This window comes from Chaetura pelagica, unplaced genomic scaffold (genome assembly GCF_000747805.2).
Source record: "Chaetura pelagica isolate M959 unplaced genomic scaffold, ChaPel_1.0 scaffold252, whole genome shotgun sequence".
NCBI classification, from domain to species: Eukaryota; Metazoa; Chordata; class Aves; order Apodiformes; family Apodidae; genus Chaetura; species Chaetura pelagica.
This window is the reverse complement of record NW_009952359.1, coordinates 473,500-488,590: the sequence shown is the minus strand read 5'-3', so window position 1 is coordinate 488,590 and position 15,091 is coordinate 473,500. Positions and strand designations below refer to the sequence as shown.

General features: G+C 41.7%; 1 protein-coding gene across 1 annotated transcript in view; it reads right to left on the bottom strand.

Annotated features, from left to right (window-relative positions):
* MAN1B1 (mannosidase, alpha, class 1B, member 1) overlaps positions 1-13,342 on the bottom strand; it is a 21,135-nt gene extending 7,793 nt beyond the window's left edge. The window contains exons 1-8 of the mRNA XM_010007874.1: positions 13,237-13,342; positions 12,435-12,571; positions 11,161-11,321; positions 8,694-8,803; positions 6,091-6,276; positions 3,963-4,111; positions 2,322-2,510; positions 1,128-1,318 (exon numbers count right to left, since the gene is read on the bottom strand). Of these exons, the coding sequence (XP_010006176.1) occupies positions 1,128-1,318; positions 2,322-2,510; positions 3,963-4,111; positions 6,091-6,276; positions 8,694-8,803; positions 11,161-11,321; positions 12,435-12,571; positions 13,237-13,255 (1,142 nt within the window). The 5' untranslated portion in view covers positions 13,256-13,342. The remainder of the gene's footprint in view (positions 1-1,127; positions 1,319-2,321; positions 2,511-3,962; positions 4,112-6,090; positions 6,277-8,693; positions 8,804-11,160; positions 11,322-12,434; positions 12,572-13,236) is intronic.
* Between the last annotated feature and the right edge of the window lie 1,749 nt (positions 13,343-15,091).

Sequence of the window (15,091 nt, the reverse complement as noted above, 5' to 3'; positions counted from 1 at the left end):
GCTGAACAATTGCATTTTGAGGCTTAAAAAATGTCACCATTCATGGTCCCAAAGACAACACTTGTCATTTGACAGGGAGTTGTGGCTTAGAAAAAGCAATGATGCAAACTTCCTTGGCATTTGCTCTGGTACAAAGAAATGGCTCAGAGGCATGTTGTTGCTCTGTATGCATCAAACCACTCAACACAACAAGTCCAACATAATTAGCTCGTAAGCAAAAACTACTTGAATTCTTTTGCTTTGTTTTAAAGGAACATATTTCCAACATCTTAAATTCCTCTGCTCCTTGCAAACATTCTCTTCAACCTAACCAATGCAGATAAAACAAAGAGAAGGGATCTAAAGCAATTTTACACAAACTTCAAACTTCAGACTCCTTTCTAAGAATCAGAGAATCACAGGGGTTGGAAGGGACCTCTGAAGATCAACAAGTCCAACCCCTCTGATGCAGCAGGAGCACCCAGGGCAGATCACACAGGAATGTATCCAAACGGATCTTGAAAGTCTCCAGAGAAGGAGACTCCACAACCTCTCTGGGCAGCCTGTACCAGGGCTCTGTCACCCTCACAGTAAAGAAGTTCTTTCTCATGTTGAGGTGGAACTTCCTGTGTTGTCACTTGATGCCATTTCCGCTTGTCCTCTCACAGGCACCACTGAAAAGAGACTGACCCATTCTTGACACCCACCCTTCTGATATTTGTACAAATTAATAAGGTCCCCTCTTAGTCTTCTCTTCTCAAGGAAAACTGCTCTTCACAGATTAAGTTTCCCATCTCAACTACCTGTCACTAACAAATCCAGAGACAAACTAGACATTGCTGGTGAATTGAAGCCTCATCAGTATTTCAGAAGTGTCTAATTATACTCCATGTTTACTGCAAATATTTAATTCTCTTCTCCTGTCTGTGACACTCCTTACATCTGATGTGCTGAGGAAGAAAAGCTTTTTGAGCTTTGAGATCAAGCCTCTCATTCTGTTTTTACATCAAATTACCACAGGTCCCTCTTGTTTGGTTATAAAAACAGTGGTATTTGGCACACACATTTTTCTTTAAGCAACAAACTGCAAAAGAAAGTTTACAGCTCACATAATTCTCACATCGACATGATAAGTGGGAAAAACTTACTCATTTTCTTTTTTCCCACCCTGAATCCATTGCTTGAGCAAATACTCATAGTAGCTATCAGCTCTGGCTCCAAGAGTGTAGACACCCAAGTGAGTGAACTGTCCACTGTTGGTGTTGATGAACATAGGCACTAGTCCATCATTTTTCCCTGAGAGGGTGTGAACATGTTTCATCACATCATCTACAGCTTTCTGAAAGAAAGAAAAAAGGAAACAAATTACAGGAATAGATGATGCATCAAACTGGCTAGTGACTTCAGGCCAGTAACAAATCTTTCACTATTCTTCCTCTAATTAGCAGCAGGGACATCAACTTCAGCTCACACAATATATTAAATACAGGATTATAAACTTTCTAACTCACAAAATACGATGTTCTGGGTACATTTAAGTACCTCTGAAATAATTATAACTACTTCCTCTCCCTCAAGGAAGCCCACTTGAAAGCTAGTGCTATAGCACAGAACCATGACCTGACTTACTCTTATTTACAAAGTAGAAGACGAGCTAAAATACCTTATTGAAATAACTGCACTCTTCAAAACCTGAGCTGTGGAGAAAGTTTAAAACAATAAAACAACATCGCCAAGCAAAAAGGAGTGGAAAATATTATGTTCTCTGGCATTATGTTTCCACTAACTTTTCCTTGTACTGTGACCTGCTGTCAGATCCTTACCTAGTGACTCACATTTTAGTTCCTTGGCTGGCAACACCAAGGTTTTGTTCTTCACAGTTAGATAATGGCATCAAGAAACCACATACAGAATTCCAAGAACATTAGGAAGGGAGTTTCACAGTCCCCCATTCAGCTTCATATTTTTACAAAATCTGACAACATAGTGTCAAACAAAAATGTCAATGATAAAAAACAGGGGTTGGGCAAAGGCAGAGGTGGTGTTTATTTTTGGTTTTGTTTTGTGTGGTTTTACTGTTTCTTTTTTTTATTATTATTTTGTGGGGTCTTTTTAGATCAAAAGCTGTTTCTGAGGGAGAAAAATAATGATTCACCTCCACTACTCAGTATTTCAGAAAATAATTGGAACTACTTTGTTTCTTTTCCTTCCCTCATCTAGAGTTTCACAACTGATTTAACATCACTTAAAGACTAAAAGAGACCACACATATTGATGAAGAGTCAGTGGTGGAACTGTAGAGAGGTGGAAAAAGAAAAAAATATCAACTGATTCTTCCATACCTGGAACTTCTCATCTCCAGTGAGACGAGAGAGCTCCCTAAACTCCAGCTGAATACTGGTCACCTCTGCCACAGTGCTGTCAGATGTCCAGCGAGGGGGGTGCGCAGTGCCCCGGCCGATGTTGACATCAGAATATGGTATCTTGGAGGGGGTCTTGAATGCTGGCATGAGCCTGCTCCCAATGTCTTTCTAAAGAAAAGCAAAGGGCACAAGTCAAAGAAAGATAAAACAAAAAAAATAAATACAGACACACCCACCCACCCCTTTGAATTTTCTTTCACTAGGCAGACAGAAAAACAGAGAATAGCAGCAAAGTTTTAGATGGTGTGAGAAGGCCCAGAATTAAAAAGGGTCATGAATTTATTCACAGGAATCATAGAATCATAGAAAGGTTAGGGTTGGAAGCAACCTTAAAGATCATCTAGATCCAAACCCCTTGCATGGGCAGGGACACCTCCGACTAGATCTGGTTGCTCCAAGCCCCATCCAACCAGGCCTTGAATACTCCCAGGGATGGGGCTTTCACAACGTCCCTGGGCCACCTGTTCCAGTCTCACCACCCTCACAGTAAAGAACTTCCTCCTAACATCTAACCTAAACCTCCCCTTTGCAAGTTTTAACCCTTTGTCCCTTGTCCTCTCGCTACATGCCTGTGCAAAAAGTCCTGCCTCACCTTTCTTGTAGGACCCCTTCAGGTATTGGAAAGCTGCTATAAGGTCACTTTGGAGCCTCCTCTTCTCCAGGCTGAACAACCCCAACTTCCTCAGCCTGTCTTCATAGGGGAGCTGCTCCAGCCATCTGATCATTTTTGTCACCCTCCTCTGAACATGCTCAAGGAGCTCCATGTCCTTTTTATGTTGGGGGCTCCAGAACTGGACACAGTTCTCCAGGTGGGGTCTCACAAGAGCAGAGTAGATAGGGAGAATCACCTCCCTTGATCAACTGGCCAAACTTCTTTTGATGCAGCCCAGGACACAGCTGGCTTCTGGGCTGCAATTGCGCATTGCTGGCTCATGTTGAGCTTCTCATCCACTGTCACCCCCAAGTCCTTCTCTGTAGGGCTGCCCTCAATCCTTTCTCTTCCCATCCTGTATTCGTGCATGGGGTTGCCTTGACCCAGGTGCAGAACCTTGCACTTGGCCTTGCTGAACTTCATGCACTTTGCACAAGCCCACTACTCAAGCCGACTGAGGTCCTACAGAATTGCTAACTTCTTCCTAGCACTGCAAACCTCATTTCAGTCTGCTATCTCCATGCAATGTGAGGTAACTCTGAAGTCACTGACAGCATCTAGCTAACCTAAAGAGGTGGCTGATGCTGCTGAGATACACAGAAAGGGTGACTAAGTACAAATATTACTCTTTGTCAACCATTTCTTTCCTCCTTTATCTTTTATCCTTTATCCTTTTATCTTCATCAGCAGGGTAACAGGTATAGATGAATTCCTGATAACACACAGCAGGGCTTTGAGGTTATCCAGGGAGTAAATAGTGCATGCTTAAAAGATTAATGGTAAATCCCATTCCCTTTAAATATGAAGCTGTTAAAAACCAGCAACATTGAATTTTCTGATGAAAATTCCTCAACTTTGTCCAATATTGAATACCTGCTCCAGTTGCATTTATAAGACTAGTCACTCACAGCTTTTTCCAGGAAGAGGCTGTCTCCTGAGAGATGGTAGGTGCTCAGCAGGCCCCCCAGGATCCGAATTGTGCTCTCGAAGAGGTTCACATCCACATTTTTATCAAATACCAAATCGTTTGCTACCCATTTTCTTGCTTCTTCAAACTCTGCAAAGTATAAAGGGTCATGAACTTCTGGCATGTTCCAAAAACTAGACTAGAGACAAAAATACTCCATATAACCAGGATGGTTACTCTTATCTGCCTACAGTATAAGACAGTATAATTTCAGGTGGAAAACTAAAATGAAAAGCACATCCTGGGAGAAGTCTGACTACCATTAGTTCTTAACAGCATACACCACACAGGTGCATACAGACAGAAATACCCACTAAAATAAAATGTTCTTCATAATCTAAAAAAAAAAAAAAAAAAAAAAGATAAGAAATTGAGGAATTCTTCATTAAAACAGTCCAGAAATCGAGATCTTTTAAGTCCATCCACAAAAGCCTTCTGAACTTTAATCAAATCTTTTTAAACCAAAGGTGTTCTTTTGGTAGATAACAGATAACATTTGCAGTTAACAGCCATTAGTTTAGCAATGTCCTGGACAGCCTGCCTCCTACTTCAGCACTTAACTGATAAAATTCCCATAGTCCACAGGTTGGGTTTTTTATCCAGGAACAAAAATGTTTATCACATTATTAATTAAAAAAGGAATGTAAAAAAACCCATGCCATTTTAGCATGGCTACCATAAATGGCAGGTGATCCACAGGAGATGAACTCTAAAGCAAAAGGATGACTCTGTGTCCTCATGACAAAGAAACATCTTGAATGGTGTGTAATGGTGGATGTTGAGTAGACTGAAAAGAACCACAGCAAGATCTCCCCTGTGGGATATCAGCACTATCAGCAGTACAGCAGAAAAGGTGGGGGCCTCTTTCACAGAAGCATTCGCACTCATCAGTTTACAAGAAAGACTGGCAATCTCACGACTGCAAACAGAGCTTCTCTTTATACTGCATTTGTTATTCAGAAGAAACCCCAGGAGCTTTCTAAGGCTGATTAGCAAGAGCTGATATAAAATACTTTAAAAATACTTTTAAAAGCTCTATACAGTTCACAATCCATTTTTTATGAGAAAAACACAACAAAACAATAAAAGCATCACACTATCAAATTGATGTAACTTCCAAGACAACCTCCTCGGGCCTAGAGCTGCAGACACAATAGGGAGTTGTTTCATTTAATATTTTACACCAACTTCAAACACAGAAGACACAGAACTGTGAAGAACTTTATTTTCCCCTTACTAGCAGCTCTGTTCTTCCTATCTTGGCACATAAAACTGGATTATTGACAAAAGTTTACAAAGGTGGCTATCTACCAAGGTTAAACAGATACAGTTCCAGAAATTTTTTAATACCGCTAAAAAAACCCCAAAACAAACAACAAAAAACAAACCCTGCACCACATAAAAAAAGACACCCAGCCACAAACCAAGCCTCTTAAATACTGATTAAGCAAGTTTTTTGCAACAGAATTGCAGAATTTTTGGCTTAGTTTTGAAAAGTTGTTTAGAAGTTTTCTAACACAGTAATTTCTAGAACAACTGTTAAAAAATACAGACAGCAAAGTAGTCAGGAAGGAGGTACTGAACACTCCCCTTCTCCATCCACTGATTCCTTACAGAAACAACCTTCTGAAATCCAAATATGAAATATTGATATTAGGTGTCAACCTGGGAACTTTCAGGCCAACTACCAAAGACTGACAGGTAGAAATCCTACATTTGCTTTACAATGGCACAAAGAGAGCACTGGGGGTTTAGCACAGAAACAAAATCCAAGAGGCTTACTCCTCCATTCCTGAGATTCTAGCAGATACATCCACTGTTATATGTGAGAGCAGGGTTTTTCTGGCTCAAAATTCTATTGCAAGAAAAATGGTGTCCTTAAATATCATTGGGAGCTTTATAACATTTATTTTTATAAATATTATTTATATATATGTATTTACCCTCACAGGGAAGCTAAACTTACTGGCCATATGTAATAAATATTCCCCCTCAAAGAACTCTGAACTCATGCTGCCTGCATAGAATATAAAGGAAGGGAAAAAATTATGAAAGGAAAAAAAAAATACCTTCTTTTAGGCCTAAAATCCACATGGTATCCAAGGCATCAATTAAGGTAAGCCCAAGTCCAAACCACTCGCTGTAGGACTTGGACAAAGGCTTCAGCTCATCGTGGCCCCAGGCAAAGTCCTTGTACCCTTTCCAGGCATGTCGGAAGGCTTCGATCACAGCCACCTGACGGTCGTTGATGGGCACTGCAAAAGGCAAACAGCACCTTGCTCAGGTCTCCTGCCCAGGAGTCATGCAGCTAGACCAATTCTACCCAAAAAAACCCTTTCTTCCAAACTACATGCTCAGTGGAATGGAAAAACCGCCCTCAGATTATTCTTTTCTTTCCTCTGTGGGGTCGGTGTTTGTGGTCAGTTCATCTGGGTGGAAACAGCAATATCACCCTGGCAAAAAAAAATTCACTTCTGCAAAAAAAAACATTCAAAGAATCACATGCAAATTTGTTAGGTGAGCATCACTAAAGCTCAAAGACCTTCAAGTCCAGAAATACCAGAAATAAGATTGCTTAAATCAACCACAACTCAGCTGCTGAACACATATGCTTAACAATACGATCCTCAGCTAATTTACCACATATCATTTTTTCTTCATCTTCCCTGTCTTGTTCAATGCTTCCTGCTAAATTTAAAATCAGTTATATAAAACTACCTCTCTTAAGTTTTTAATGTCATACAAAATGAGAAGAAAATTTTTGCTTACAATTTGCCATAAAGTTGAGCTTCTGTTCCACATCCACGATGAAAAATGAAAAATGTCAAGCCCACTAGCTGAAATTTTACAAAAGCATAAACAAAGCTTTCTAGAGTGGGAAACACCAGGCAGAATAATTAACTCTGGATATATTAATCCAGCACAAGCCAAATACATCACACTGTAATAAGCCACATTTCTTATATCAGAACTTAATCCTATGAGCCCAGAAAGCAGAACAACAGGATCTTTACTCCACCAGGACAGCAACTGCAAAAACAATTCCTACAGCTATCTGGTGAGCCTTAAAAATAGTTCCATTGAATTCAGAGAGGAAGTAACTTTCCCTGTATTTGCAGAACAAACAGAAAAACATGGAAAAAGAAAACTGTCCCTTTCAAGCCCTCTCTCTTTAAACTGTCACTTCCTAGAGAAACAATGGGAGTGTCTCCCTCATCCCAGAGGCTCTATTTCAAAGATTTGTCACTAAAATTTATTTTCAATATTATTCTAACAGTTTAAGGCAAACAAAGAGCTGGGCAAGATCAAAATTGAGTGCATGCCCTCCATAAACAGAGAAGGAAAAAAGCAACAAAAGCAAAACTTAGTACAAATATTCCAGCACATTCTTTTATTTTCTTTTGCACAGGCTGAGAAGAAACTGATGGGGGAAGAGAAGTACCAAAAATTCAGAATATAGTGAAACTGAGGGCATCTCCACAGTCTACTCAACATGAAGAGATTATCTTCTGGGAAAGCAATAAAACAAGTCCAGAATCAGGAACATTTCTGCTTTCAACCCCTTGTTTCAGAATTTCAGAGGTAACAATGCTGCTGCAAAAATGCACAGTGTGAGATAACATGAAGTTAAGTTTGCATAGAAATAAATAACCCCTGGGTAGCTCCAGTCCTGATCACACATCATAGCATCCCAGAGTGGTTTGGGTTGGAAGGGACCTTAAAGATCAACCACTACCCTGCTATGGGCAGGGACACCTCCCACTAGACCAGGTTGCTCCAAGCCCCATCCAACTTGTCCTTGGACACTTCCAGGAATGGGGCAGCCACAGCTTCCCTTGGGCAGCCTGTTCCAGTGTTTCACTACCCTCACAAGAAAAAATTTCATCCTAATGTCTAACCTAAATCTCCCCTTTTCCAGTTTCAGTCCATTCCGCCTTGCCCTCTCACTACAAACCCTTGTCCAAAGTCCCTCCCCAGCTTTCCTGGAGCCCCTTCAGGCACTGGAAGGTGCTCTAAGGTCTCCCTGGAGCCTTCTCTTCTGCAGGCTGAACACCCCAACTCTCCCAGCCTGTCTCCAGAGCAGAGCTGTTCCAGCCCTCCCATCATCTTCATAGCCTCCTCTGGACTCTCCAACAGCTCCATGTCCTTACTATGTTGAGGGCTCCAGAACTGGATGCAGTACTCCAGGTGGGATCTCACATGAGCAGAGTATCTTGACCAGGTACCATTTTATATAGCACCAGAGAGGACACAGTGCATTCTCCAGAAGCAGACAAGCACTTTAGAAGAGGACAGAGGTAGCAACTAGCTGCAAGTAGCAGCACATCCAACACACACTCTGCAACCCACTGCCACAGAGTCTGCCCACTGCAGCCACAGTAAACAGTTTCTGCCAGGGCATTGGACACACCAGGTAAGTTTAACTTATGTATCAGAATATTCTTTATTCAACACTGAAATTTGATACCGCAATTCCTGCAGAATTTTGACTGAAGGCTGTCATGGTGGAATAAGGACACTGAAAGGCTTGGATGTTCTAGGTAAATCATCTATCCTATGCTTTCTGTTTCCTTTACTTAAAATAAATTAATAGATGTGTGTGGGGAGGAATGGCACAACTTAAACCTTAAAATCAAACAGAAATAAAGTTACCATTAACTGTACTGCTTACCTGGCTCCTTCTGGTCTTCAGCTTCCACAGATGAAGGTTTTTCTGGTTCTTTTATTTTACTTGATGGGGGTTCGGTGCTTTGGTCAGGTTCTATCACTGCTCCTCTCCAGCTGCAAATATAAAGGACTGTAATTAAGGCTTCACAGGAAGTCAAGCAAATGATGAGAATTATCCCTGCATTTTCTTTTTTTCACAACACTTCACCAAAACAGGAGTTGGATTTTGTATCAAGAATCAAAATAACTACATTGTCCACTAGGTAATTTTTCTGTTCAAAGAAAGTAATTTGCACTACAGAAATTTTGTGTCTTACAGGCTCTTGGAATTTGGTTAAATATCTTGGCAACCAAATTTCATAAAGAACTTCTACAAAGAATTCAGACAACTGAGAATGCTGCAGGAGAAGTATTTTGTTACCTACCAGTTCTGAAATTATGACAGGAGCCACTGACACTAAAGACTACCACACAAATAGTGATACCAAAAAAAATGAATAAGCAGAGAGGACATGATTTAAGCACTGAACGGGTAAATAAGGTTATGGTAAAGGAATTTAGGTTATGATTGGACTTTATTATCTTCAAGGTCCCTTCCACCCAGGATCATTCTATGATTCTATGACTAGGCACTTAATGTATTTGCTTTACTACCCATAAGCCTTTCCTACCACCACAGATGTATAAGTCAGTTTTTACAGATTTTATTAAGAAGCTCCTGAAGGAGAAGTCTTTCAGAACAGACTTCAAGTCAAGCCAAGTTCATATCAAGATCAAACAATCTTGATCGTGCTGCTTAATATATAGATACGGTGCTTTGAGTTCATGAGATGCCTCCTGAGGGAACCAGGCCTTTAGGACCTTTAAAGTTCCTATTGTTTACAGCCACTATATCTTATGACTTACATAAATCCCATCATTTAATTTCTTACTTTCATTCTTTACATCTGTAGCTTTCATTACCCTCCTAAATTCTCCTGTTGCCACCCATCTAACTCCACAAGTTACAGTGTAACTGGAAGCACAGGAATAAAACACTTCAAGTCATTCTGAGAGATTTCAGAAAATCCCAACAGCTTAAGTGCTGATGCTGTGATGGTGCTGAAAAGGACACAAACATACAAAAAAACCCCGGACCTACTTTTCCAAATCTTAAGAACTTCTTCTGAACTTGTAGCGGTGTTTTCTATACTTAAGTCACATCCCTTCAGTTACTCCCAAATCAAAAGATTTTGATCAATAATGTCTTAGGAAAGAACTTTGCATAAATACAATCACAGCAGTACAGACTCCCTGTAAAAGATCATAGAATATGCTGAGCTGGAAGGGATCCATCAGGATAATCAAGTCCAACTCCTGTACCTGTGTAGGGCACCCCAAGAATCACACCATGTGCCTGAGAGCATCATCCAAACACTTCTTGAACTCAGGCAGGCTTGGTGCTGTGACCCCTGCCCTGGGCAGCTGGTTCCAGTGCTCAACCACTTTCTGGGTGAAAAACCTTCTCCTGATATCCAACCAAAATCTCCCCTGATTTAGCTTCCTGCCATTTCCCCCAGTCCTGCCACTGGTCACAGGAATGAAGAGATCAGGACCTGCCCCATCGCTTCCCTTCTTGAGGAAGCCACAGACTGCAGTGAGCTCACCCCTCAGCCTCCTCTTCTCCAAGCTGAACAATCCAAGTGACCTCAGCCGCTCCTCAGAAGTCATCCCATCCACACCCATCACCATCCTCGTGGCTCTCCTCTGGACACTCTCCAATAGTTTGATGTCCTTTTTATATTGTAGTGCCCAAAACTGCACACAGTGCTCAAGGTGAAGCAGCACCAGTGCAGAGTAGAGATATTAGTATGGATATTATAACACTAGAAATGCACAAGGGGACTTTGAGCTGTATGACGGACCTCCTGTAAGAAGGGAGTGAGCACCCTTCGTGCAGTTACATGCACACAACTACACACACGTCTACAGCTTCTGCCAGTTCATCCTGGGACAACTGTACTTAGTGGTGCCACACACAACCCAATACTGACACTGCTGCCATTTTCCAAGTCTGAGCCAGGACAAAGGCACTTGTGACAGGATCTTTGTATTGACACTGGTACATTGATATTTACTACAATGGTGGGAACTAAAAACAAATGGTAGGAATGTAGAGACACTGGGAAATCTCCTGAGCATCACAAGTGTCCAGGTGCATTAGAAACACAAAAAGCCCAGGAGGGCTCCAAATCCTCTGCAGTTCTGTGATGCAAAGAGTGAAAACAGAAAATCTGCACATTCACCGAAAATAAAATAAATCAGTACAGCAGTATCAATAGCTGTTAGACCAGGCCTCAGAAAAAATATGTGCAAGGAAAGAAATCAACCTCAAACCTGACCACAGAACATCCTTAAAATTTTCACTCCAGCATCTAATGGATCTTGGAGGGCTGGGGGGGAACACTGCAACTTGCTGGGAACATTTCTACCTGATAACAGATTTTTCTGTTTTCTCTTCCTTATCAGCTTGGACTGGCTCTTCTACAGCTCGGCTGGTACCATGCTGAGTCTTCAGCCTCACATCCCTCCATGGCGGCTTGATCTGCAGATTGGAAGGACCACGCCGAACATGAGGCAGTTTTGGTGGCTTCTGAGAAAATACAGAAAAAACAATGCTTGGTACATTGCAGAAATGGTCAAATTTCAAACCATAAATCAACATAATTTCAGCATTAAACACCATTTCAGATAAATCTTATTTTGATATTGTATCAGGCATGTAAGTTCTGCCCTGAATGGAAGGTATGCTAAAGACCCTGGGTTTTGGTGTGCTTTAAACTTGTGTAAAATTATCCAGTTCTTAAGTTTATTAAGATAAATTACTTTAAAACTACCTCTACTGCTACCAGATAGTAATTTAACAAAAGGCATTGCCAAAGGATTGTAAAGATATCTGATTGCCTTGTACTAGGCCGAGTGAATTTTTATTGGAATTAGCAGAAAGCATGCAAAAAAACCAACTTTCACAGTATCACAGGACCACTCTGCCACATCCACCACTAAATCCTGTCCCCTGGCACCACATCTGTCTTTTTAGACCTTACACAAGGGCAGTGTTAAGTAACACCAAGAATTACTGTACAGTAATAAATCTGCATTTTGTGCACAACGAGGGAAAGATTTAATACAGATTTTCATATTCATTATCTAGGAATCCCCAAAGTCACCAGGTCAATATGTGAAGAGTAACACAGTCAATTCACGTTTCTTTCCTGTCACATCCCTCACAAATGTAACCCTTCAAAACCTACTCACGCCTCTGCTGTTGGCAGCTGTTTTTTCAAGCTCCCAGCAAAGCCAATCCAATTCCTGTGACACTGACTGCATCCTATGTCTCATTTTCAGCCAGGCCTCTATTTAGGCTCCTCACAACAGCAGGGCTGATGTCCAGAGCACTGCAGGTCCAAACCAATCATACCAGGAAAGTGAAGCCTCAAGTGAGAGGTCACTGTGACCTGAAGTCCTGGCACTCCTCAGTACAGCAGTGATTAAGAACTAGTATAACTAAACACTTAAATAAAAAAGGGTAAAGCCAAGAAACACTATACCAAAGCCTTTCTTGACAGGAGAGAATTCCACCCAGAGAAGACTTCTATTGCAAGTTATAACTTCTTTCTCCTCAACAACTGTTGCAAACAAGCAATATTTGCAGTGTTTACAAACACTCTGGTAGGTATATAAAACTCATTTCTTCTCACAGTACCTGTGGTGAAAGTTCTGGGTGGTCTTCAAGGTTGGCATCAGCTTTCTGGGGTGCTGGTAGAACAGCTGGATTTGCCAGCTTTAATCCAGGAATTTCTGGTTCTGTTCTCTGATCATCCAATGATTTGTTAATTAGACCTAGACACACAGAACTGCTCAGCACAAGGAATAAACAGTTTAGGCTCCAGCTAGAAATGTGTAACAGCATTCACATACTAGATGCGCCTCCAAAAAATGTTTCAATTCAAAAACATTGATGAGACACACTAATTGTCAAAGTGTCTTTTGGTATCAACACTCTCCTTAATATGCAAGGAGGCTGCTAAATGGCACATGCGCACTTTTTTTTTTTCCCCAATTGCTATTATTTTAGCTTCTCAATACAGACAGTAAGATAATATCAAAGGTAAATGTGCTTTCATATTGTGAAAAAGATTGCAATTTCTAATCTGATGGACAACCAAAACCAAGAGAGGATGATCTCATCCTATTGTTTAGGTTTGGGTTAGCAATATCTACACACAAACATAAAAAAAAAAACACCAAATAAACAGCCTCCAAATCTTAATCAAATAAAAACAAAATATTGCTCTAGTCAAGATAAAACAATGCAAAGGCATATTAAAAATATTTCTGATTAAGCAGAAACAAGTAATTGAAACACATCACCTAAAATCATCTCCCAACTGCACTTTCATGGACACATCCAGTCATTGTCAATAAAAAGTAAAATTAGTTCCAAGAATAGCAGCAACTTCTTAAATGTACCACCACATGCCAGTAATTCCCAGCCAAACACATACTCTTCCATGGCTCCTCCATGCTTGTGTATGAAATGACTCCACAGACTGCCAAGAAGGCAAAAAGGAAGAGAATGATGCTGCGCTGCAGTCGGGACAGCTGCTCCCATTTCTTTAGGGAAGAAAATAAGGAAGAGGAAGAATAGTTAGCATGACATTAGGACTCTACATTAGGAACACAAAAAATGTTACTGCAGCAAATAAGAAAGGCTTGAAATCAGCTGAGAGGACATTCCCCGGAAAAGGAAAGTCAGGCATCCTGCCCCTGACAAACATATGTGAAATGTCACACAGAACAGGTCCTGCCACCACTAATAAAGTCACCAACCCTCAGCAACATGAAAATGAAGTAAAGCAACAGAAAAACAAACAAAATAAAACCACGATGTTTTCAAGTTTAGACCTGGGCAAAAATGTGTTTTTAAAACTGACGTATATACAACAAAAAACATTAAAAGTTAGGCATCAAATGCTACATTAGCCTGAGAGAGAAGTTTGCTCCATTTAGAGACAACAATTGCAGTTAATGTTTAACTGCTAAAATACCATTTTGGTAGTTTTCTAACAGTCCTATCAAAACTCACCAGAGTAGCATTTTCTTTCTCATTACTCTTGGCACACACAGTGCCAAGGCTGCTCTCAGGAACAACCTGCAGTTCCCTATAAACCACTCTATCCCCTCCAAGCACTTTCCATAGTCCTCACATCCTCTTAACAACCAGGGGCTGCAAATGTTCCACAGAGCTGAGGAGGTGCTCACTGTCAAGCCCCACAGCACCTTTCCTGCCTTCTTCCCAGGTTGCTGACAGCCGGTGACCCTGCACACCACAGGACACTGACCCCACTCTTTTGCCTTCAGCTCAACCTGCATGGTCACCCCCACTGTGATCTTCCAACTGCTGAAGGATGCTTGGAACCCAGCAGCCCTAAGTTCCCTTGGGACAGGATGGGAAAAGAGGCATTGGGAAAAGATGGGTAGGAATGAAGCACTAGAATACATAAAGGCATTCACCACCATCTGACTTTTATTTTTTTCTGACAAAGAATAAGATTAAAAGGAAGGGTGAAACATCTTGTGCCCTACCCCCACATTTTCTTAGCTGTTAATAAGACAAAAGCTGCCATACTGTGTCCCTAAACCAGTTTTTCATACACTTCATATCACCATAAAGCCTCTGTAGGTACCTCATCCCTTATCTGCAACAAGGGTTATTTTGTCCCTTGGACTCACACTTTCCCTTTCTGCCCCTCCAAACCAGGACTCTCACCCCTGGTAAAGCTGCTGCCCACTCTCTAGCCCCAAACAAGCAGGAAAGTTCCTTCCATACAGCTCTGCCAGAGACCCCTCTGCTCACATCAGCCTTCCCACATAGAGCAGAACCGTTTCCCTTACTCTCCTAGGACAGAGGACAGGGCTCCCCTTTCAAGCCCTAAAATAGGAGACAAAGATATTAAGACTAAATCTCATCCTCTCTTCACACCTGCCCAGTGAGCGCAGTGCTGGCCCTAAATGCCCACTAGCAGAGGGCAGAATTCTGCTCAAACACACCCCATATCCCCCCGCCCCAGCTTTGCTCATAACAATTAATGTAAGACTTACAGCCCCCTGAACCAGCCTGAGCCCCAGCAGCCCCTGCTAGGTGGGGAGCTGTCTCCCAGCACTGCTCTCCTAAGAGCCCCCGACCGGGGCCACCCTTCCCCAACCCCATCACCAAGGGCCCGCAGCTTCGGCCCCCTCCCCAGCTGGGATAGAGGGGTCCCCATGCCAGGAACCTCAACACAGAGTCCAGCTGCACCCAAGACCGGAGACATCCCTCCCCAGAGCGCGCCATCGCCAACTGCCCCTGCTCCCAGCTCC